Below are 26,871 nucleotides of genomic sequence, written 5' to 3' on the forward strand. Positions count from 1 at the left end.
AATTAAAAATGTCTAAATTTCTAATACCCCCCTTTTTAATTATTATTTTTTTTTTTTTAAACAAAACCCACCTTCTAACAATTTTTCTTCGACCTTGCGTCACAATTTGTTTTCCAACTAACAAAGTTTCTTCGACCTTGTGTCACCTAACACAATTTCTTCAGCCTTACGCCAAAAACAGGAACCTTACATTTTAACAGAAAATATTTCAATCATTGTCACTATTGTCTTCAATCTCTTCCTGACTACAGCTGTTCACCTCCACTACAGGTGGAAAAATGATATAAGTCCACTCAGGTGACTTATATTTTTGATTCGGTTTTACAACTCTCTTTGCCCTATTGTTAATTACTTCTATTTTCTTTCCTGCCTCATTTTTCTTTTCTTGATCTTTTTGACTTGATATCTCATTGATCTGCTCCTTTGATTTCTTGATCAATCTGAATTTCCGATTTTCACTTTCATTTGGCCAGTTATCACCTTTTCTTGGTAATTTTCTCTTTGGCTCAGTCACATTACACTCTGTTCTCCATGTTCTCTTTCTGAAATTTCTTATCTGTGATTCTTCATCACTGTCTTCAGATTCGCTGTCAGATATTCGGATTCTTGACTCAGGTACTTCTTTACTCGGCCATTTCACTCCGTTAGGAACTCTATCTTTACAGCTGGTACTCGGTAATTCTTCTTCTTCTTCTTCAATCACCTTCAACTTCCCAGTTTCAGATTTTCTGTTCCTGCTTTCAGAGCTTCTTTTCTGCCTTTCAATACTCTCCTGGTCTTGAATCACAACTTGATCTGACTCTTCTTCTGCTTCATTTCTTAGCAGATCTCCATCATTTTCAGAGTCTACAATTACAATTTCCAAATCCTTTTCACTCAATTTCTCATTCACAGATGAATTTTCCAGATGTCGACCTGCCTGTCGATCTTCAGAATCTGGATTTCTCTCAGGTTCTTCTTCAGAATCTAAATCAGCTGTGGTGTCACTTTCTTCGTCAGAGTTTTCAGGTGTAGGCACATGAATAGTATGGCTTGCATGAATCCACCTCTTCAAACCCTTGCACTTCACTGCATTTGTTGTAACAAGAATGACTTGATTTGGTTTCTGCCACCTGGGTACCAGGCAATTTCTTCTTCGATGAATTTTTGTCCTTACCCAGTCACCTGGTAACAGATCATGTGCTTGCTCTTTTTCTCCTGTTTGCACTTCAGTTCCCACCTGATTAGACACAGAAGTCACAACATCAGACAGATTCCTGCAGTACTCTAAAATGACACTATCATTAATAGTCATCAACTTTCCCACAGGTATAAATGCTTGTCTCATGACCCTGCCCATAAGAATATCGTGTGGGCTTAAACCTGTTGTTTTATCAGGTGTACTTCTCAGAGACATCAAAACAAGTGGAAGCGCATCTGTCCACTTTATTCCTGTAGCTAGACACATCTTAGCAAGTCTGTTCTTAATTGTTCCATTTATTTGCTCTACAACACCTGATGCTTCTGGTCTGTATGCACAATGTAACTTCTGCTCTCTGTGTAAAGCTTCACAAATCAATTTTAACAACCTGTTTTCAAAATGTGTTCCCCGATCACTTTCCACAGTCACCGGAAAGCCATATCTTGGTATTATTTCTCTTAACAGTAATTTTGCAACAGTAATTGCATCATTATGGCATGTGGGAAACGCTTCAACCCATCTTGAAAACAAACAGACTATTACAAGGACGTAACACAATTTATTATGTTGTGGCATTTCAATAAAATCCATTTGCAATCTGGTAAATGGACCACCCTCCCGTCCTATGGTTCCCATTCCCACAACTGTTTTCCTGATAGGGTTCATTTGCTGGCAAGTCAGACACCTTTGACAAAGAGATTCTGCAATAGTTCTGCATTTTGTATTGAACCAAGTTTCTCTAAAAAGCCTAACCATAGAATCTCTTCCTATGTGTCCCAGACCATGATACATCCTGGCCATATCAGCAATCATGCTATTTGGTAAAACTACTCTGCCATCTTTGTAAGTCCAAAATCCATCCTCATCTCGCTGTCTACATTTTGCTCTCAACCATGTGTTTTTCTCCTCATCATCAGCTTCATCTTGTAAATCTTTTAATCCTTGCCATGTTTCAACTACTGATGTTAGCATTAGTGAATTTAGAACATGTTAATCATTTTTCTCCCGATTAATTGCAAAAAAAGTTTTTAGCGTAATTCCTAGCAATCTCATCCGCAAAGGCATTACCTTTTGTAATAAAGTCTTCTCCCTTTTTATGTGCTGCACATTTCATGACAGCAATCTTTTCTGGTAATTGAATGCCATCAATTAATCTTTTAATTAACTTTGCATTTCTGATAGGTGAACCTGCAGAGGTTAAGTAACCTCTCTGAGACCAGAGCTGTCCATAATCATGCACCACTCCGTATCCGTACTGGCTGTCAGTTATTATAGTAATTTTCAAATGTATTGCTCTTTCAGATGCACGAATCAAAGCAATCAATTCTGCTACTTGAGCTGAACGAATCCCTTCGAGACATGATGCTTCAACAACATCAGCAACTGTACAGACAGAATATGCTTAACTCAAAACGCCCTCCTCTGTTCTTAGACAAGAACCATCAACAAAGTAGACATAATCTGATTCAGGCAAAGGGACATCTTTAATGTCCTGCCTTGGCTTGGTGCAATATTCCAAAACATCCAAGCATTCATGATCAATGTCTTTTTCAACTCTGATTTCAGTTACAGTACACCATCAGGCAATAATGTGGAAGGATTTAAATTCACACATCTTGCTATCGAGACGTTATCTGATCCCAGAATACCTTTCTCGTATTTTGTGAGGCTGTTACTTTGTCAGGTGCTGTGTTTTGCTTCTGGTAAGAAGAATTTCAACTGAATGGGGTACATAGACTTTCACAGGAAATCCCATTACAATTCCCTCACTTTGCTCAAGGCTCACACTTGTTGCAGCTACTGCTTTCAAACAGCCTGGTAATGCCTTTGCAACTGGATCAAGCACTGCTGAAAAGTATGCTATTGGCTTTCTCAGCTTTCCATGCCTCTGTATTAACACAGACAATGCACATCCTTCTCTCTCACTACAGTACAGCCCAAATTCTTTTTCGTAGTCTAGCATACCTAAAGCAGGTGCTTCACATAGGCTTCTTTTTAATTTTTTGAAAGCTTCCATCTCAATTTCTGTCAGAACAATTGGATCTTTTATATCTGATTTTGTTCATCTCTGCAGTGGTTTTGCAATTACTGAAAATCCACTAATCCATTGACCACAATAGCCAACCATTCATAGAAACATTCTGACCTGTCTCTGTGTTTTTGGAGGTTGCATTCCCTGAATCATTTTAATTCTCTCAATTGTCACTTGTCTGATTCCTTTTGCAATTCTGTGACCAAGGTATTTTACCTCTTGTTTGCAAAACGGTCATTTTGCAGATGACACTTTATGTCCCTCATCGGCCAGGTGATTCAAAAGAGTAATTGTATCTGTGGCACAGTTATCTCGTGTTTTTGCTGCTACGAGCAAGTCATCAATATATTGGACTAATGTTGATCTTCCAGGTAAATTTAGATTCTCCAATGATTTCTTTAGCAACTGATTAAAGATAGATGGACTCTCAGTATACCCTTAAGGAATACGACACCATGCTAGTGTCCGACCTTGGAACCTGAACTCAAAAATTTGCTGGCTGTCTGGGTGCAATGGAACAGTAAAGAACGCATTGCAAAGATCAATAACTGTATACCATTCTGCATCATGCGGAATCTGGTAAAGGATCACTGCTGGGTTTGGAACAACTGGGCAACAAGGAACAACTATCTGGGTAACCTTTCTCAGGTCTTGAACAAATCTGTACGTTCCATTTGGCTTTTTGATCCCCATGATCGGTGAATTACAAGGACTGCTCTCGATTTCTTTCAATACACCTTGCTTTATGAATTTTTCAATTACAGGAATGACACCTTCAATTGTTTCTGCCTTCATTTTGTACTGTGGAATGTTTGGAAAATCTTTTCCCTGTTTTACTGTAATTTTAACTGGATCAACATTTCTCATCAGGCCCATCTCACTTCCTGATGAATCCCAAATCTCAGCCTTAACTGTCTTTTTCAATTCTTCAGGTAAATTGTTTTTGTCAAATAAAGGAAATAATTTGCTTTCCTCTGCCTCAACCATTAACATTGTTAATCTGTAAAGCCCATCTTCCTCTAGTGTCTGAAGCTCAATACCCTCCGGTGAAAAATATATTTTGCAATTCATTTTGCAAAGGATGTCCCTCCCTAGCAAATTTAAATGGCTGCTGTTACAGACTACAAATCTGTGTTTATCTTTGAACTTGCCAATCTCAATTTTGACAGGCTCTGTCAAACTTGTTTTAATCTTCTGATTTGCTACACCAACTACTTGGATGGATTCACCAGAGAGAGGGAAGTTTTCTATTTGTACTGATCTAACAGTAGAACGGGTAGCACCAGTGTCCACAAGGAAAGTGATTTCTACATCATTCACTTTGCCATTTATAAATGGACCTGACTGGTCAACCTCAAGAGTGGCTCCAAGCACACACTCTTCCCCCTCTCTCAGGCACCGTCATAAACAATCCTCAGAATCACTTCCACCATTTTCTGTCATCAAAAATTGTCGAGAAACATTTGGCACAGTAGCTCTTTGTGTTCCTATTACCTGATCACCTCCGCTGAATCCTGTTTCCAAACTATATCTTTGACCACCTCCACAGTTTGGAAGGGGAGGCTGTGGAATCTGATTCTGCTGATTTGCTAACTGTCGCTGTAGCTGTTGCTGAAGATTCAGCTCATTTAATTGTCGCTGTAGCTGTTGCTGTAGATTTACATCATTCTGCATCTGTGGATTTAATGATGCATTTTTAAAATTTCTGGGCGGATTTTTACACTCTCGCTTCCAGTGTCCAATTTCCCCGCAATTAAAACAAGGCAATTTTTGCTTTAACTTTTCAATATTAACATTACATTTTGGCTTGTTAAAATTTCCTTTAAATTTTCCTTGACCCTGATTCTGATTAAAATTCACATTTTTATTCTCCAAATTTGCAATTTGTTGTTCAGCTACCTTCACCTGTGCCCACATTGCCCTCTCCTTTAATTACTTCTGCCTTGCATCTATCTCATCACTGCAGTATTTTGCCTTCCTCAGTATGTCATCAACTGAGAGTGCTTGCCATCCGACAATACCATTTTTGATCATATCACCAATTTCAGGTATCAGGCCATAAACAAATCTGTATATAAAGTGGCTCATGTCCTTTTCACTTAATTTTTCATAGCCACTGTACTGTTTAAAAACCAACAGCAGTCTTTCATAGAATGAATGTACTGATTCTTTTGGCTCTTGATTTGTTCTGTCAATTTTAACCCAATCTACTTCTTTAGGGGCAATTTTCCCTTTTAACCAATATATCACTTTGTCATATAATCCCATGACTTCTGATGATGGAGCACCTGTCGCTATATCTCGAGCTGGTTCTACCTTTGGCCAACTTACAGCAATTTTACATTCTGTCCAAAGATCTGATTCGACAACAATGTCAAAGAATCCATCAAGATCAATCCACAGAACTTTCGACACTTTAATAAATCTGTCTACCTGTCGATACCATTCTACAGGCTTTTCTCTCAGCCGAGGAACATCATTGTGAACAACAGAATGTCTTGTCTAGACCAAGGAACATGCACATAACCACCTCCTGCAATTTCTCTCGTTGGGTATTGATTAGCCAACCTCTCTCTTTTTTCTTCCTCCCTTTTCTTTGTTCACTTCACCCTCCACTTGCTCAAGTCACCCAATTTCTTAATGTACACGATCAAATCTTTTATATGTACAATTCTTTCCATAGTGTTAAAATTTTCAATGTCTTTTTCAGTAAAATCCAATCTGCAATGTTTTCCCAAATTTTTCTGCCTGCTCAAATCAATTTCTAATTCTGCAGCCAATTCTTCTAATTGATCATATTTATTTTTCGTGTTCCACTGTGCACTTTTGCAAATGAATAACAATTCATCATCTTGATAATGCTTCATACTGTCAGGACCAATTGTGCCAATGATTAATTCCTCCAAATCTACTTTAAGTTTTGCGACATCAAGCTTTGAACTTGAATCTGTTTTCTCAACACTCCTTTCTGGTGACTCGGTATCTGACTCTGCACCCATCGGTGTTCTGCATAATGAATTTGGATTAAAAGTTAAATCAGGCATTCTTGTTTTCTCTCGATGTATTTCAGTTAATTCTGAGTAAAATTTTTCAGCCACTTTCTGAATTTCTGCATTTAATGGAATAGTCAAACCTTGATGTTCAATTTCTCCTTGATCAAAAACAGGCTGTACAGGACTAATTGTTACTGGAACTGTCACTGCTTCCATGCCCTTAGTCAATTGTCGAATTAATTCTTCCTTTGATCGCAAATATTCTGAAGTACTGGGAGTTTCCTCATTTCCTCCGGTACCCATTACACCTCTGGAGAGAGTCTCATTTCTTGAAACTGGAGTTTCAGGAAAATTCCTGCTTTCACCATATACACTAGAATTAGTTCTTGTCTCTAATCTTTCAGGAGTTTCTGTAGTATTCGGGTAAAATCTGGGTGATTCCTCATTAAGTGGAGGTGCACTCGGTGTGGTTCCTGTAGAAACCATCGGGGTAGACCATGAAAAAGCTGGTTTTAAAGGAGTCTGTTTTTTATTTGTCATATATATATTTCTTCCAGAACTGGATCTTCCAAATCACTTTCTCCAATATTATTTCTTTTTTTCAGTATTCTTTTGACCTGGTATTTCTGTAATCATTACTCTCACTGGATAGAGACCATCACACATGTCTGCCTGTCTCCACCGATGCATTCTATCCTCATGGGTTTCCCTATTAAAATTTGATTTTTGAGGTCTTATCATGCCACTTGCTTCCCGTTGAAGTTGAAACATCTTATCCTCCCATTCAACTAAAGCCTCAAATTATGTTGGTCTGGGCTTCGGCACAAGAGCCGTCATTTTTTCTCTCAAGTTTTTCAAAATTCTCATATTAAATGAGCCATCCTCTGGCCAAGCCAAAACACCATCATTTTTGGTATAATTCATCCAATTATCCATCCAAAGGCAAGTATGATAACCATATTCACCTTCCATATAAGCTGCAGGCGTTTTGTACTTATGAAGTAACTTTCCACCTCGCGTTTCGATTTTTGTATCAGGTGAAATAAAAATTTTAAATCTCTGAAGAAATGTAAGCTTTTTCTCCTCTTTTTTATAACAATAACTCATGTTTTAATCAAATCCGTTAAATTTAAAATGATCGTAAATGTTTCCTGGTTGTTCCGCAAAACCAGCCAATCCGTGCATGAAACACACCAACAAGCCAATCAGGTTAAGCTACGTCACCACCTTGCTCAACCAATAGAATTGCTGCTTTCTGAAAGAGCCAATCAGCTAACAGCTCATCAGAGTCACGTGAGCCAATCAGTACGCTAGCTGTGACGTATGCTAACCAATCACAGCGCGGACCCTGTGACATACACAGCCGCTGCAGATTTCCGTCTCTCACTCCAAGCGCTCACCCCTCCTTCACAAAACTTTTTCACAGCGCCATTTTAAGAACACTTTTTCAATGGATTTCAATTAATAACAACATATAAACGAACCATTTGTCTGTTTCACTAAAATAAGACGATAGTTTTTACAAACATTCAAGTATTCTTTGCGTGGAATAGACGACGCTATTCTCACAGAATATACATTCGTTGATAAAGTAAACATTTACTCTACCCTTCTATCAGGTAATAACAAACTTGTTTCTCTCTGAATGCACATAAAGTAGCAATTCAAAGTTTGACTCGAACAGAATTACAAAATCATTTACGCACTTTCAAACGGAAAGTTTCCCTAACCATACATACATGAAATCCTGGCAGGACTTTAACCAGCCATAGAAATTCACATTTGCTAGTAAAATAGACGACGCTACCTTACCCTTCACACAAGCTTAGATTAAATTCTACTATTCTTTTCGCAGTGAGTTTTAAAACAGGCTCTTAGTCCCTATACTCGAAAGCTACGATTTCATAGACAATCCTCACTATACATTCTACCTAACACACCTAGAATCCCTAAATTCCTGTTGTACGACCACAACACTAGTGATAGCAATACCACTATTTTTGAAACAGAACAAATGCACTTTTGTCACACCACTCATATGCCGGCACAACTAGGATTTTTCACACTGCAGGAAAAAATCTTTCGACTACATGTAACAAATGAACAAACTCAACATATGTTAAACATCGATCCTATGTAATTACCATGTAGCATGTCAGTTACCATAGCAACCGTAACTCTGCTACCAGAGAATTGATCCAGCGCCCCTATAGAAAATATGTCATAAACTACACTACCCAACTCCACAAAACTCACCATTAATCATAAATCATTCACAAGGCCCATAAACTAACATGACATATTTTGAGCAACTGAATCATGTGACCTAATTAATAAACCCTATTCACAAATTATGTACACATTTATATACAACTGCAGTATAAAGATTTCACCATGGTATCTGTAAAACATTGCATTTAATTAAGCCACTTAGGCAAATGGATCTGCTGATGGTAACAAGACTTAACGAAATAACAAGGCCAGCTTGTCTTTCAAAAATCTTATTCATTAACTATTTATTCAAGGAAAGTGCATTTTATTAAATTCTTTTTATTCAAGCATCATTATTTGAGGATTAGCAAAAAGTATTGGCAGTTTCAAGCAAAATCAATTAGCATTTTTCAAAGATGAATAAACAGTTTCCCATCACCTAAGCCTTAACATCCCTATCTAAAACTCACTTCACCTAAAGAATAAAGTAAAAGTCATTTAGCCCTATTAATTCTTATGTGCTCCAAAGAAAGTCCGACAGCACGTCACGTCTAACAGGTCTCAGGAGAAGATGAGCAGCAAGCGCGCCCTCCTCCCAGGGGAACAGTTTTTATACCTTTTTCCCTAACTAATCTAACTAAAATGAATACTTTTCCCTGCCATTCTAAATTCTGATTGGTTGACAAACGTCAGACCACATAATGTCATTGCATTTTCGAAGCCCAGTTCCGACTCTCTCTTAGAGCCTATTGTCCCTTATTTTCAAGTCACGCAGCTTCCTCCAATTTGAAACATTTGTAATAGACAATCCGTGACTTCCTTAACTTGACAATCTCTCTGCCGGTTTCCGACCTTGGCTTAGTCCGGCCAAGAGCACGAATAGTTCATCGTTCAATTAAACTTGTATTCTTTTTTAAACATGGCAAAAACTTTCCACACTGGGCTCTTGCTTTTTCTGAGCAGGGCTTCGCCAATCACCATATTAAGACGTGCTAGGCCTCAAGCCTTTTTCTCAGTAACTAGTATTCAAACAAACACAAAAGAATAATGAATGCAAGAATTAGAAATCATTCTGTTACCCACCCACCTTTGCTATTTATTAACCCATTAATCTATGTTACCTAGCAGAAGCAAATGAAGCAACGAACAGATTTATGCACATTTAAGACAGAAAAACAAAACATGAGCACACAGAAATAAGCACATGCAATTATAAAACAGCCGCATTTAATTCTGACAAAATCAATAGACAAAATTAGTTTATTATTTAACACAAACATGCATTTGCAACAAAAGGCACATGTATAAGCACACATATTAGTATCCCGCGTGTAATGATCTGCAATTTTAATCTAAGTTGATTAATTATTTTCACTGCACACATTGTTAATATTATTATTTATTATGGAAGTTTGACTTTGCGAGTTGAAATACATTTATTTCCAAATCTCGCTCCATCACTGTACTTTGAACTTCTAAGTATTTGTTGGATGTAGTAATGCATTACATGTACCCAACCTCCCAATTGCTCCTCTGCACCTTCCTTAAGCCAACTATTGTCTCTGGACTCCCTGACCACCCATCAACCTCGATAATACATAAACTTTGCGCACTGCATTGGGGCCTAAAACCAGATTACTCGTAACGGGTCATACCTGTATGTTTGCACGCTGGTCGTTATGTGAATCCCTTCGCATAGTAAAACTTTCCAGTGATCCTAAATACAATTAAAAAGGGTTTTTCATTGCTTTTATCGAAAATTGTATAGTGTATTTGCATGCCAGTTTACCGCTTATAAGAATATTGAGTATTTTGAGCCAAAGTGAGTATCAGGAGAATGCATTTTTTATATTTGTTAATTTTTATTCCCCCTAGATCTGATCTGAGTGATTTTCTGGGGCTTATGGAGCAGTATGCAAGCGAGTGCAACATCCTGCTCAACCAATCTGAAATATTCCACTCCCTCCAGACTGAGAAATATGACATTGGAGTACTTGACAGCTTTAACCCTTGCTGTTTCCTGTTTGTGGAAAAACTAAGATTACCGTTTGTTGCTTTCTTTCCTACAATATTTGCGGATGCCCAAAAAATGGGCTTCCCAAGTCCCCCATCCTATGTTCCTATGCACCAGTCGCGTTTAACAGATCGTATGGATTTCTGGGAGCGTATCAAGAACATTTTCATGTATGTTGCCTCAAAAACAGTTGATCATCAAGTACACAGAAAGTTTGACAAAGCAATAGAAGACCATTTCCCAGAAGGAGCTAGGCCAGCTATTTCTGATCTCTACCAAAAAACAGAACTCTGGATCTATAACACTGATTTTTCCATTGAATTTGCACGCCCTCTTCTTCCAAACATCATTTATATTGGAGGGATACTGGCAAGGCCTGCAAAACCAGTTTCTCAGGTGAGTGCACTTGCATATTTCTTTTAGTGAGTACTTTTCCTTATAAAATTCAGCAGATATACCAAAACCAAATCAGTTAACAATTGCATTGTCTGATTACAGATAGTATACATTATGATGCCATTCTATTTGGGGCATATTATCAAGGGGGTTTGTCTCCGCTTTTTTGGCTTTAAAAGCCAAGAAAGCGGAGATAAAATTATCTCCCTATTACCTAGCTGTCGCTAACACCAGTTAGCGACAGCTAGTAGGAGATAGCGACCATCTTGGGCCCCGCTTTGCATGTCAGTGAAATTTATCACTAATGACATGCAAAGTGGGCGTGCCAAGATGTTAGCGACTGGAAACAGTCGCTAACGTCGCTATCTCCTATTACCAACTTTTGGAGATATTCGCGCTAAGCGCGATTATCTCCAAAAGCTAACACCTGCCCCTGAGCAGTTCTTAGCCATGTTATCCAATGGTAGGTGGATAACATGGCTAAGAGCATTAGCTCGGTAATGCATGAATATCGCTGACTTTTCAGCAATATTCATGCATTTCGGCCGATTTTTATCGCTTAGGAGATAAACCTTGATAATAGCAAGGTTCCTAAGTGATAAAAATCGCCGCAGCTTGGCGATAAAAATATTGCCGCTAAGCCAACATAGCGATAATTATCGCTTGTTGTTGGTAATATGCCCCTCTATTTCTTTCTTATTTTATATTTGGTAATCCCGATGAGGGTAGCTGTTTGAAAAACAAATAATGACTCATTTTTCTTGAAACATTAAAGTTTTAATAATAGCCAATTGCTCGAAGGCCCGCAGTACAAACAATATATCCTAATTTCTTTATTTATCACATTTTTATAGCGCATTTTCAAAATTCGTTTACGGATGTCTGCAACACTATGAAGACCACGTTTTTGGTGATATTATTAAAACCGATAGGGGCATATTATCAAGGGGGGTTTATCTCTGCTTTTTTGGCTTTAAAAGCCAATAAAGCGGAGATAAAATGATCTCCCTATTACCTAGCTGTCGCTAACGCCAGTTAGCGACAGCTAGTAGAAGATAGCGACCATCTTGGGCCCCGCCTTGCATGTCAGTGATATTTATCACTAATGACATGCAAAGTGGGCGTGCCAAGATGTTAGCGACTGGAAACAGTCGCTAACATCACTATCTCCTATTACCAACTTTTGGAGATATTCGCGCTAAGTGCGAATATCTCCAAAAGCTAACACCTGCCCCTGAGCAGTTCTTAGCCATGTTATCCAATGGTAGGTAGATAACATGGCTAAGAGCATTAGCTCGGTAATGCATGAATATCGCTGACTTTTCAGTGATATTCATGCATTTCAGCCGATTTTTATCGGTTAGGAGATAAACCTTGATAATAGCAAGGTTCCTAAGCGATACAAATCTCCACAGCTCGGCGATAAAAATATCGCCGCTAAATCAACATAGCGATAATTATCGCTAGTTGTTGGTAATATGCCCCATAGTCTTTTAATTTGCTCCCAAGTTTAAATGAATCCTCAGGTGAAAACAAATCAGTTCTCACTACACAAAACAGCCTTTCTAAGAACCTTCAGGCATAAATATACATTTAGAATAATGACCTACATGTTATTACTGTAGTACTGATTTATAGGCAGATTCACCTTCGCTTGTACAAAAAAACTCAAACACAACATTAAGGATACAGTGTGGTAACCACTCCTATTCAGAGATACCATGGTGCTTGATCTCCCAGGATAGTTCCATGAGGTTGACAGAAAAAGGAGTATTACAGCTGAGATGAAGTGGTGGGCTGGGAAATCGATTGCTCAAAGTACTGTGGCAGACCTGAGCTGTTGTTGCACCCCTTTCAATTTAAACACTGTTAATGTTAATGTTATGTTAATGTTAATAGGTATTTGTAAGCGCTCGTACGCCCGGGGGCTTCATGGCGCTGTAGGAAGGAGCAAGCGCAGGGTCACAGGGGAGGGGGAGCAGCTCAACCGTGCGCCTGAGTGAAGAGCCAGGTTTTCAAGGAATGTCTAAAACTGAGGATGTTGTCATTCAGTTTCAAATGGAGGGGAAGGGAGTTCCAAAAAGCAGCTGCCAGAAGGTCAAAGCAGCTGCCTCCAAGACGCTTCCTCTTGTAGGATGGAACAGTCAGAAGCAATTTATGAATAGAACGGAGATTACGTGAGGGAGTATATCTCTTAAACATGTCTCTGATGAAGAGGGGGCCAGAGTCGTGCAGAGATTTGAATACAATGCACCCTGTTTTAAACGCCACCCGCTGCTCCACAGGCAGCCAGTGTAGTTGTTTCAGGCCAGATCTTACAGACTGCCTCTTTGAGAGGTTCAGGAGGAGTCTGGCGGCCTGATTCTGAACCAGCTGAAGGCGTTTGAGCTCTCCAGCTTGAATGCCAAGGTAAAGACTGTTGGAGAAGTCAAGTCTGGACAGAACCAGGCAGTGGCACAGAGATGAGGAGCTTTGTATAGTGAACATGATGAAAGTCAGGAAATCAGCTGTGATGAAACTCAGCACATCTATCTACTTTGCACAACAGGATGGGCATTCATCCAGAGTCTAGTGAGCCAGGATGAATTAACACCTTGTGATCAGACACTAAAAGATAGCAGAGTGGATTGATGTGGCTGCCATGTATTGGCTGTTCTTGTTGTTGTTTTTACTAAATATTTGAGTCCTGGAGTTTCTGACTCACTCATGGATGCAAGCTGATGTGGGGGTTGATTATCTGTCATTAAGGAGCATTACGAACTGAGCCTATGCTAACATTAGATTGTGTTTACATTGCCCTCCATCTTGCCTCAACATCGCAATATGCCACATGATGACTATTGCTGTTTTCGGTTCTAAATAAAGTATCACTAGTGTCCACATGACTAAGTAGGGAGTGTTCTCTGAGAGAGATTTTCACTCTACCATACCAAGGACGTTTTCAACCGCCCCAGGCTCTTGCAAAAGCAATGTAACTGCTCAACTGTTCAGCTAAAGCTGTGAGAATGACTGAATCTCAATGTATTACTATCATAAGAGGATCCTCAAATGTAGTCTGTAGTATAAAGTTTCTTCTAGCTTGTTCCCTATTGGTGCTTAACGTGAGAACCATGTATTCCCACAGAATGTATGAAAGGCTTTGTCTAAAATCCTATAAAACTATGTGGATATTTGTAACTGAGAGAACCCCTAGTCCCCAACTTTAGAAGTCCAATACATACTGAATTTCACTTAGAACTGTACCGACTTCTTTGTACTCATAATTTCAATGCTTTGTTGCTAAACTCGCTGATGGCATGTTTTTGTAATCTGCCTATTAATTCTTCATATGAAGCTTTGAAATGACAATCCTTGTCTGTCATTCTTAAGAAAATATTTCAGCATATTCATACGAATTTACCTAATTAAAATAGTGGTGGTTCCCTACGGGGATCACCAAATTCTGTATCAGAACTACAGCGCTCCGAGCACTAGCCATTGGTGCACCTCCATGAGTACAAATTCAATGCAAATTTGTGTGCCAACAAATCTAGTAGCAGAGGATAGTTCCGATGACTGCTGACTCTTAAACTAATACATTAATTGGCTGCAGAACTGGAACCTACTCCTTTATGATCTAGATGGTTTACCCCAAGGGATAAATTGATCCAGTCTCAATCCGATCCTGATCCAGAGAGATGAGGTGGCTGAGGAAAAACAACAACATGAGAATCAATAGGGATTGCGTGTGAAATGATGAAATGAAGTAGGTGCGGAGACGTGCATGGTGGAAGTTGTAGTAGGAGTAGGGTGGCGGATGCGAAGGATGACAATTGAGAACAAAGATTATGTGGATCTGATTGTCAGATTTGTTGTAACAATAATTGTATGGTTCTGATGCTATTTTTAAACTTTTGAAGAGAGGTACCTCAAGTTGAATATTGAACTGGTGAAATTGCCTGCTAGGAGAGTTGTACTGGCAGGACCTGTCAGTCCCACCAAAGTAGAAACTTAATTTTTTCTTGTATGAATCTACTAACCGAGCTCAGTGACATTTTGCTCCTAGTGCACGGGAAATGGATTTGCTGAGCAGTTACTTTCTCAAGCCAAGGTTTCACTATTGCACGGAATTAGATAGCTTCCTTATTGTTGTAAAAACTTTTGTGTATTTGAAGCAGGCAAACAGTGATAAGATTGAAAAGTAACTTAGAAGCAGCATGAAGTGTTGCGTCATCATGGTGCAGTGCAGGGATTGGCTGCCAGACAGGAATCTGAGCTGTGATAGGGTGACTGTAAAATCATCCAGCAATGGTTTCTAGAGTATCCAGACGTTTATTGATACACGCAGACACCTCCAGCTTCTCCCTCTAGATCCACCTCCCACTTTTAGGAATATATGCACATAGAAAATCATAATATATAGCATTAACACAATAATAGGCATAGATTTACTTTCAAGAACAAAGTGTCTATAATTGTACTGAAGAAAATATCTGCAAGACTTATATCTCCGGTGGTGGTTATTCAAAGTCACCGTCCATAATACATCCATGGGAGCATTTACTTATACTCCTTGACTCCACTCAGATCCATCCTGCAAAACGACAACACTTTTTTTGCTTCCCTCACTTTAACTGGGTTGGAAAACGTACTTTCCCCCTTTCTAACAATACCAATTTTCCTTACCACCACCCAGTCTCCTTCCTTTATATACATTTCCTTTACATATTTTTTAACATCATAGTAACTCTTGGCTTTGATTTGTTTCTCAAGCACACTTCTCCTTACCGCATCTCTACCCAGTCACACACATTCCCTGTTCTTTAATAATCCCAGAACCTCTTTCATTCCCAGCTCCCTGCCCTTTAAGGAAATGAAAGGTGAAAAGCAAGTCACTTAGTGAGGAGTGACCCTGTATGCCCAAATTAACTTATTCAGCTCCTTCGACCAAGCCACCCTTTTGTGTTTAATCCCCATTTTTCTCAAGAACTCTCTCATGTAATTGTAGGCAAACAGCACCCTGTTATCAGATACTGAAATTCTGGGTATTCCCTCATCCATGAACACCCTCTCAAGGAATCCAATTACACTTTCAGTGTTTATGGACCCTGTAGTTTCAATGACAAACCATTTTGTGTGGTAATCAATGATAGCAATTATGTATCTATTTCTCTCACCTGACCTGTCTACAAGTCCCAAGAAGTTGATAGCCACCTTCTCCCATGGTCTATTGGGTAGTTCCACTCAATAAAAGGGAGCTTGTCTGAGAATTCTGGACTTGGCACAAGCATAAAACTCTTTAACTGCATCCTCAATGGCACTGCCCATCCTGGGCCACCAAAAAGACTGGCAGACCCATCTTTTCATCATTTTCCAACCCAGGTGCCCCTCATGTGCAATATGAATTACTTTTCTTCTGAGATTTTTGGGTGTAAAATCTTGTTCCTCCTTATCAGTTTTTCATCACTCCCACTCAATTAATCCCTCACGTGGTAATATATCTTGAACTGGGCATTGAGCGTCCCTTCCGATTTCTAACCTTCAGTCACAGATGTTTGTAATTCCTGTAGAGTAACATGATCATTCATTGCCATTTCCCATTCTTCTCGATTGATGGTTGGCTCCTCACTCCAATCCATTAGTACACCCACATCATCATACTTATTTTCCGTGTGCAGGCTTTCCATAGGCAATCTAGACAGGCAGTCAACCATCACATTTTTAAACACTTGACGTACTCTACCATAATATTAAGACAGATACCATTCACCTAGATATTCTCTGGGTCACGTTCCTCCAAGCCTCTTACACCCCTTGAAAAGGTGAGTCAAGGGCATGTGATCTGTCTTCACTTTAAACAGTAATCCCCAGATAAAGTATATAAAATGTTTGATTTCCAAACAGCATATTAGGGTTACTGTTTCAATTACCAAAGAATTGAATTCAGCCTTCTAGAGGCATCTAGAAACTAACTCTATTTTTCTATCAACCATCTTTCACTTGCATTAAGACGTCACCAATTCCAATATTACTGGCATCAATCATTATGTAAGTTCTGGCAGTGGCATCGAAATGACCCAAGGTTGGTGCACATAATATACCGTCTTTTACACTACTACTAAACGATTTGTCACATTCTTCGTCCTACTCAATGGCAGTGCATTTTTTCATTATCACTTTCAAAGGTTCCATAATCTACGTGAAATTTGGCACAAACTTGGAGCAATATTCTGCCTGTCCTACAAAAGATTTTAGCTGATCTTTAGTCACTGATTTGGCAACTTCTTTCACTGCACTGACATTGTTCTTCTTCGTTTTAATGCCATTTCCATCTATTTCAATGCTCTAGGTACGTAACATTGGTTCTCTCAATTGACATTTTTCTTTCCTTATAGTCAACCCACAATCCTTTAGTTGCAATAACACCTTCATCAAATGATCCTGCTCCTCCTCATTTTTTTCCACGATCAAGATGTCGTCCAGCAACATAGGATTTGTCTAAGGCTTCTCAGAACCTGGTGCATGATCCTTTCAAATACCGCTGAGGCCGACGCAAGCCCAAAAGGCATCCTGCGATACTGGTATGCTCCCAGCGGTGTCAAAAAGGATGTAAGATGTTTAGAGTGCTTATGAAGGTCTATCTGGTGGTGCACTGCAGACATATTGTTTACACTGAAAGCATTTCCTCCCCCATTACTGTCAACATCTCTGAGATGTTGGGGAGGGGCTGCTTGTTCACCTATATGTTTTTATTTAGGTCTTGCAGGCCTATACATAGACACATTTTCCCTCCCTCCTTGGGTGCTACAGCTATTGGTGCTAGCCATTAAGAGGATTCGATGAAATATATTATCCCCTGTTCCAGCCACTAGTCCAGATATTTCTGCAGTGGTTCTTTCATTAGATGAGAAACATTTCTCACTCTATGCACCAACGGAACAGGATTTTTCTTTAGCACAATTTTATGTGAAAACACCCTGAGCTACTCTAGCGTATCCGTGAATACCTCTGGGTACCTCTCCATCCGTTTTTTGCCATAAACCTCCTGACATTTCTTGCCTTTTCCACACAGTGCACCCTAGTAATTTTAACTGGCTTTTCAGCATTAGGATTGAGGATTATATTCAGGTCTCTTTATGGTGCCACCTTAACAGATCCGAACCTTGTTTGGTTATATGCATTCAACCATGCACCAGTTCTCCTTCAAAATTTATCATCATCCATCTCATCCCCATGATGTCAATGGTCTTCCCTCCGTAGCCCACTGCCTTTCTGTCGGATTCATTCAATTTATCATTTTCCTTCCAATGCCTATGAAAGGTATCTTGAGATAACAGAGTATAAAGCCTTCCTGAATCTGCTAACATCCTAACTTAATGGTTTTCAATATACAAATTGCAATGAGGCTTCTCCAATTTTACATACTTTCTCTATTTACTCCCTAGCCTGTGATGCTCTCTGCTTTCTCTCACATACGTCATCCACAACAAGCACCAGTTCTTGTACATTTTCACAGACATCATCAACTTCTCTAACCTTGGTTACACGATTCCTGACCTATGGACCTTGGCGAAATGATCTTTTCTCTAACAGTTGTGACACAAGCGTTTCTTGCTATACATTTTGTACTTGACCCTATATGCCCTGGTGCCCCACAACAGTATCATCTAATGGTTCTGGAATAATATTTTTGTGCTCCCATGAAAACAATTTTTCTCAACTAGTTGAGCCTTCTTTACCTCATTATTTATTTATTGTTAACTATTTATTTTTTATTTTTCATGAAATATATTACATGGACAAATATTAGGCCACAGAGGTGCAGGAACTTCCCATCAATGGCGAGTCTAAAAAAAAGACAATGCACAACCCCCACCCCCACCAACACTCTTCCTTCCCCCCAACATCCTACAAGGCCCAGCAGTAGCATAGTGATAAACGAGCACATCGCACAGCAGACAATAATACTAACAGACGGTTGCCCAATTTCTGTCATTCTGCCCTCTCTCAATCCAGTTTTTCTTCTTCCAGTACCTCTTCCAAAGAATAATACGATATCCATTTGGCCCAGACATTCTGGAATTAGCGTGGGCAGCCCCTATTAGAGAATGTAACCTTCTCCACTACCATGTACATATCCCATGCAGTGGGCTGGTTGCAGGCGCTTTGAAGTGCGAAGTCAGAATCCGCCCCGCTTTCTCCCATCGGTCCTAACAGGTGGGCCCCTGGAACTCGTAGTTCCCCACAGGACTTTCTGCCATTCCACACAGCAGACTGGTTACAGGCACTTTGAAGTGCGAAGTCATGTTCTCCCATGCCTGCTCCCAGCAGTCCTCACAGGCCTCACTGGTGGGTCCCTGGGACTTGTATTCCCGCGCAGGCCTTTCTGGCATCCCCCACAGCATGTTGACTGCAGGTGCTTTGAAGTGCAAAGTCATGTTCCGCCCCACATTCTCCCAGCGGTCCTCATATGCCTCACAGATGGGTCCCTGGGACTTGTAGTCCCCCACAGGCCTTTCTGGTGCACTCTTTTGGGTGACTTCACACTTTGTTGAATAGCCCAAAGTAGTAAAGTTACTCAAGAGTGTAAAAGTAAGTTTACTAGTGGTAAATCTAGTAGTAAATCTGAACATGTAGACTACTTCGTCTTTGCCACTGACATAATCCTTAGATGAAACACACAAATGGTGAGGGGAAGAATTTTTGCAATTTGTTTAACCGCTGGCAATCGCTCTGGGTAGCATCCCAACCCATTGTTCTTTTGCCCACCATGTCTCCTTTGTTTGGACCAAGCCATAAGCAAATCAGTTGTCCCCCAGCTCCTAGACATATGAATGTGGACTCCAGCCTCTGATTCTTGCTTTGTACGCTCTACATTTCCAATTTACTGGTAACTCCTTTCACAGTTTTTAAAACACAAAGAAAATGATTAAGTCATTATAATTAAGTTTTATTTATTACCTTTTCAAAACATTTGCCCATTTCAGTTTTTTTCTTTCAGTTATTACTTTAAATAGGTTTTACATATGTAGGTTTTAGCAGCAGTTTAAGAGCATATCAGTCCTCGAAAAATCAGAAAAATATTATCAGACCTGCAAGTCAAATCTACTCAACCTGCTTGTGATGTACTTGACCCATAAACATTTCTCAAATTGTATGATCCTAGTAAAATATTATATTTCATAGTCACCTTTTTCTTCATTATCACATACAATAGCACATATGAGTCTGCGGTACAAAAAACTATTTTGTTTGATTTAATAGACTAAACTTTTGCTCCATTTATAATATAAATGTAGCCCACATATAGAATACATTGGACTCCTGACATGCCTCTTACTTCTCTAATGCATACAAAAAATGATAGATAGAATGCTTGAATGAATCTCAGCCAGTCTAATTACTCAGGCCGCATCCCATCCATTGTTGTTTTGCACATCATGTCACCTCAGTTTGGACCCAGCAATATGCAAATCGGTCTTGACCCTGCTACAATTGAAACAGCCCTGCCCAAACTGCCAAGCCAGGTCCTTTCTGAACCGGAACACAAGCAACCCAGGACCAGTATTGCCCTAGATATGGGTTCATTAGCCGGGTAATTGTTTGGTTCCAGTGACACAGTGTGCACAGGACCCACATCTTGGCATACCTGTGTTGCTTAGGGCGACACACTAACGTATACTGTTAGAAAGTGGTTCATTAGTAGTGATAAGTAGTGACCTATCACTAGTAATAAGACCACAAACACAATAAAAGTGTCAGTTAAGGTCTCAATAACTTATTCCCTTGCTCAATACTTGTTGGTTGGCTGTGAGCAGGTAGGCTCACCAGTACATTCAATATGTAAAACAAACAACACAAGAAAAATTCAACACCAATTTATTAAAATAGGTTATAGTTATTTCAAACAAATAGACACCAAACGACAAAAATCTAATGTTGGGGACCAGAGATATGAATTTTGAAACAATCAACACTTTTTTGTGCCTAAATCCAAACCCACCAACTTGGGTCACACTTGACTGGATCAAAGTCAAAGTTTGAGGCCAACTGCGATGGAGCATGGGTCTGATACACTAAATGGGAGGCCTCAGTCAATATTTTACATTAGCACTTAAAAACCTTTTGGGAACTTTTTTCTTTTAAAATGGAGCTGGTCGCATCAGCAGGCCAGGTTGGTAGTCGACAATGTTGGCTTGGCCTCGCGCTATGCCTCAGTCGAACTCCTGTAAGTTTCGTCGACAACGAAGGGCTCTGGGCTCTTCCAGTGGGGCAAATCTGGATTTCAAGTCGGCTCTCGGCGACAGGTCGGTCACCCTATTGAGCTTTTTACAAAAGTTGCTCAAAATACCTGGAACTTCTTCCAGAAGGTCTCTTTGAGGGTTCAAAGTGTCCACAATACCAATCCAGGGGTCTAGAATCTCTGTGATGGTCCTTGGGATGCTGGGACTAAAATTCCCACAATGTACCTGGCCAAATCCTTAAAAGTCCACTGGACACACTTCAGGCTCACAACTTTTTGGTGGAGATGGTGCAGGTGAGCTCAGTTTAACTGTTTCTGTCAGGGAGTTCACTCCTTGTGAACCTAAGCAAATTCCTTAGGGCTGTAGTTCCAGATTGGGCAGCAGGTGCAGTCCTCCAGCGTGCAATCTTTGGGTGTAGATCAGGATTCCAGCAGGGCCGTCCAACTCCTTGTTGCTTCAGGCAGGGGATCTGAGTTGCCATGCAGCTCTCCCATATTTATTCAGTGTTCATGGGCATCCAAGAGGGTGCTCCACCTGACCAATGTGATGCAGGGTGTCACCCAGGTAGGTGTATGACCACTTCCTCTAAAGTGTGGCATACTCTTGACCCAGAAAGTACTATTCTTCCGAAATCAGAAATGGAGAAAGTCTCTCCTGGAGGGTTAGATCTGGCTACGCCAAACCACTGGTGTGGCTAAGTTTCCTGAACACTCCCCTTCCAGCCCCTTCAATAATCTAACTACTGGGGCTCGTGCCTGGCTGTAGGTGCCTGTGGGGGGAAGTGAGCCTATGCTTCCCTAAACTGTCAATCTCCCTTTGAAGACCAGTTTGGCTACTCCACCAAAACCTATCTTTTGCTCTGCAGCTTGCAGTTCTCCTCCTACAGGAAATCCTTTGTCTCTAATCAGGCCACTTCACACCTCATTAAGACAGCTTGGCTCAGCCTGGTAGAGTCTGGCCAATCAGGAAAGTGCTTCTGGAAGGCTGAATTTTGGCTTACAGAAAAGAAAGTTCCATAACTTATTTTCTGGGAAAGTTATAATAAATATAACAGTGGTAAGTTGTTGGATTTATTCTATCATTTTGATATTTTGAAGTATATTCTAGCTCCTTTCTTTCAATAGTTATACTTTACAGTATTCTCATCTTACCCTATTGCGCAGTCGTGCTACAATGGGGAAAAATAAAATTGGCAGTTTTTCCCTCACCAGGGCATACAAAACATATTTTATAATACCCTTGTTTATAGTTACAAGGCACCTAACCCCTGAGGCACCGAAGGGTGACATACGTAAAATTAAGGTTGTTTGAGACTTTGGAAATACCTTTAATTCCAAAGTCAAATTTGCATAAAGCTTTAATGTAAAGGTAGCCTGATATACCCAGACGTGGATCCCGGTGTAACCGTGCCACTGGAACCACGCGATACCTAACTAGGGGGAAACTGGTTCTAGGTTGCTTATGTTCTGGTTCATTGGGGAGCTAGCAAACTCTATATCACTACTTGCAAAGTATTGATTATCTGTCTGACAGTATGCCCACACCTGAAAATGTCTTTCTTTACACACTCAAATTATCTGCACCAGCAGTTACACAGATCTACCTTGATCAATGTAATCTTCCTTCCCAGCTGAACATTCGTATCTGCTTGCAGCCTATCAGTAGAATCATGCTGCTGTGTTTATGGAACACCAAATTGATTTGCAACAAAGCCTTATTTAAAACAAACTGCTTTGATTTGCATACCCCTCCAATTCACAACTATTATCCTCCATATATCAACCCAAACACATCCAAACTAGCAGCAGTCCAGATCTTTATTCTTTCCTTTATTCTTTCTTACCAACTATTCCTGCCCTTGCCTCTTACTGCCTCTTTCAGCTTCCCCACAAAAACCTCTCAGTCAGTGTTCTCAAACCATATCAAATACTTATTTTCCTGTTCTTCATAGATTCTTTGCTACTCTGCAATTTCTACATACTCCTTGGTGTGATCACCTTAAATCTGTAGAGTATCCACCAACAGAGCAAGCCCTTCACCAACTTCTTCTAAGAACCTTCCTATGACCAAAACTCACTCCGACCCCTCACTGACCTGGAATTCCATTAGACCTCTTTTTTGTCTTGATTTCACTGACTCACTGCCCTGCCACCATGTGCAGGCCAGAAAGAAATCAAAAGTAAAGGAAAGCCTTCAGAATCGCCATTAGGCTTGGGCAGGAGAGGGCAGAATTCCTGATTCACCTGCGGTTTGACAATGCTGGGAGGTAAAAACATATGTCAGTCAGCCAGGGGATAGTACTTTCCATCCTGTCAATTAAAATCCATCTTGCCCATGAGAGGGAGTTACTTTTTCTGACTTCCATGACTTTGTCTAATGTCCATAACAAGAAACCAGCCACTGATGCTGTTAAATTGCAGACATTTTCACAAAAAATATTATCTTCTGATGGATACTTCTAGCCACAGATTTCTTAGGTACAAAAACATTTCTCTAGCAATGACCTGCATGGCAGATATAGGCGCCACCCCTGTGTGCTGACATCAATTCCTTTGTTTCACCACCTTCTGATGCATATTCAGAGCTCCACTCCTCATTTCATTGGTCATCTGATAACTTCCAAACTAAATCCAGTGTGCTAGAGAATGTTGTCCCAGATATATCTATTTCTAGTCTGAGTTGGAATACTTCAATAACCAGGCCAGTATGTAGAATTAGAAACTTGGATGGTATTGTGTTCCATCTAAGAGTGTTTACTTTGGATTGTTTGGCACTTACTTCTCTTTGCTTGGCATTCCGTTGGCCTCAACTACTTGTTTAAGATTAAAGAACAATTTTCAATTATTTATGGGCTCCTGCTGATATTGTCACCCTAACAATTTGTTGACGAGAGGGCAGCACTATATCAAGGACACTGTAGGCAGAGAAAAACAATGGCCCTGCATGTGTATTGCCTGCTTGTAATTCTGATACCTCCTATTGAGTAATTATTACCAATTTAGACTCTAGTTTACGTCCGCTACCCACCACTCCCTGTTTTCAATGTTTCTACCATAAACATATGAACCGGCTGCTCTAGCAAACGCGTGCACCTGCCTCGCATGAACTCAGGATCAAACACTGTGTTTGCTCCCATGTGTGCCTCTCTATGTGCAAGCTCCTTGGTGCCAAGACAGTGCTCATGCTCAGTACTTCCACTCAATGGAAATTACTGACAAGTTCAAACAAATTTATATAGAAAAGTACTGATATTTATTTATAGCATCATCATTTTTCCTGGAACGTTGGAAACACTGATGGTCATTCTATTCTACTCTGTGTGATTTGTAAAGCACATTGCTAACCACATAGGACTTCCCAGCACTAAGAAGGGAAAAGAAAACTACTTATTCGAAAAGAAAGGTCTTTAACTGTTTCCTAAAGGAAAGCTTGGATTCTGCTTTCCTACTTTGGAGAGGGAGAGCTTTCCAAAGTCTCGCTCTTTTGAATCGGGGGACAAACAGACGTAACTGGGAGGCAGATCTCAGTTGTCTTGCAGGCTGATGAATTGTTAATAGGTTTTGTAATAAGTGTAGAGCCTTTCTTTTGTATTGCTTTGTAGGCTAGACAGAGCACTTTAAATTGTATCCACTTTTGCACCGGAAGCCAGTATAATGAGGATTCTGCTGCTGTGACTGATTGAAACTTCGGGATGTGCTGCACCGTGCGGAATGCTGCACTTTGTATCCTCTGAAACCTATTTATGACAAATTTGGGGCTGCCTGGATATAGAGAATTACCATAGCCAATGCAAAACATAATCAGGCCCTGAACTATGGTTCTGTGTGTGGATTTAAGCAGCCATTTCAGTACTCTCCTGAGGGTGTGAAGGAGGCCAAAGCAGATGGCTGCCAATTTCTTGGCTTTAGAGGCCTCGGTAAGTTTTTGGTCGAGGCAAACACCATGACATTTTACTTCTTCTTTGGGGAGGGTTTGCTTCCCATAGATAATGGGCAATTAAATTCTCCCCAAATTGATGAGTTTTCCCTGTACTTTGGTTTTGTTTCAGTTGAGCTGAAGGCTACTAGCTGCCGTCCAGGTCACCACCTGATTTGTCTAGAAGTGCGGAGATGAATTCTGTTTAATTTGTTAGGCCTATGATGATTTGAGTATCATCCGCATAAGAAATGTCTGTAAGGCCACGTTCTTTTATAATCCTAGCTAACAGACTCACATATATAATAAAAAGTGTTCTATTTTTAAGAAAGGCCGCTAACCACTTCAGCACAGTTCCAGATATCCCTATTTGTCCTAATCTGTTGATAAGGATGGGTGAGAGACTGTGTCAAAAGCGGTGCTTAGGTCGAGGAGGAGAAGGGCTGCTGCTCCTCCCATTATCTAGCATGGCTTTGAGCACTTCTGTGGCGGCAAAGAGCTCAGTCTCAGTGCTATTACCTGTTTTTAAACTATTTTGGATGGGTGAAAAGTATTATTTTCCTCAAGGTTGGAGGCCAGGATGGAATTTACATATTTTTCCTTGACTTTACTTGGTCGTGGCAACAAAGAAATTGGGCGGTAGTTGTCATTCATCAAAGAGTTGGCATAGGCCTTTTTCAATTTTGGGTTCACTACATATTTCCATGCTGCTGGTACTGTACCGTATTCAAGAGAAAGATAAAAAATGTTGGTTAGGGTACGTAGGAGTATATCACCTCCTTTTAATAGAATATCTGGGGGGGGCTGGATCAGAATCGGATCCTGACCTAAGGGCAGAGAGAATCTCAGTTGTTTTCTCAATCGTCATCTCTGAAAAAGTAATTCGTTTTCCATTAATTAAGCTACCTGAGTAAAGGGTTTCTATTATTCCACCAAGAGTGTGCCTGATGTTTTCTACATTTTCCCTGAAACAGTTTTCTAAACCATTACAGCAATCTTCTGAGGGTATAGGCTTATTTGCATTCTTGGGGACTTTCATAAGATTATTTACTATTTGATATAAATCTTTGGAGGAATTTTAAGCAGTCTTGATTTGTGTTCTAATATAGCTAATTCACGCAGCCATAATGGCATAATGATATTTCCTTACTGTGCCTTTATAAGTCAGTTTCTCTGACACAGCATAGTTTTCCTCCAGTCTCTTCCTAGTCTCTTAGTTTCCTTTTTTCAATTTCAAGAGTTTGGGAGTGAACAAGGGACATTTACCTCCTATACAAGGTGCCTGTTATGGCTGAGAAGGCAGCACCACATTGAGGTCATTAAGAAGCCATTTTACACAGAAGCTGTATCTGATTTCTAGGTCTCCTAGCAAGGTTTCCCAATCTCTTGGAGTCAGCGTGGCCCAGTTGTGCCTTGTATTGATCATATACAATTGGCCGTTTCAGCAGAAACTTTTGGTGAGTTTAAAAGGTATTAGCTTGTGAACTGAATATAACATTTCAATCGGACTTCCTACTGTTAATTCTTGGGGTTTGGAGAATATGGGGTCTAATACATGGCCATAAATATGAGTCTGTTTTTCCAGTCAAAGAGTGACCTGAATGGCTTCTAGATATGAAATAAAAAATTTGACTGTGTCATTATTTTTACTCTCTAAGTGTAAATGTAGGTCACCCAGGATAGAAAAATGTGCAAATTTAAGGCTAAGAGCTGCAGTCGTTTGAAGAAAGGCCTTTGTGAGTAGGGTAGCAGGGCCTGGTGGACGATATATAAGGAGGCCTGAGAAAGTGGAGGTGGGTGAAAGTTCCAACCAAAACCGCAGACACTCACTTCCCAGGATCGTAATGGGTTCAAATCTTGCCTGTCAAGTGATACTCTTCCTACTCTCTCTTTCAAATACTTTCACG

At 40.0% G+C, this 26,871-nt stretch overlaps 1 protein-coding gene across 1 annotated transcript in view; it reads left to right on the forward strand.

Moving 5' to 3' along the window:
* Window positions 1-26,871, forward strand: part of LOC144819348 (UDP-glucuronosyltransferase 3A1-like) — a 744,338-nt gene that overhangs the window by 494,869 nt on the left and 222,598 nt on the right. Inside the window, exon 4 of the mRNA XM_078677286.1 lies at window positions 10,292-10,826. Within this exon, the coding sequence (XP_078533412.1) occupies window positions 10,292-10,826 (535 nt within the window). The remainder of the gene's footprint in view (window positions 1-10,291; window positions 10,827-26,871) is intronic.

Source organism: Lissotriton helveticus, chromosome 2_1, assembly GCF_964261635.1.
Source record: "Lissotriton helveticus chromosome 2_1, aLisHel1.1, whole genome shotgun sequence".
Classification (NCBI taxonomy): Eukaryota; Metazoa; Chordata; class Amphibia; order Caudata; family Salamandridae; genus Lissotriton; species Lissotriton helveticus.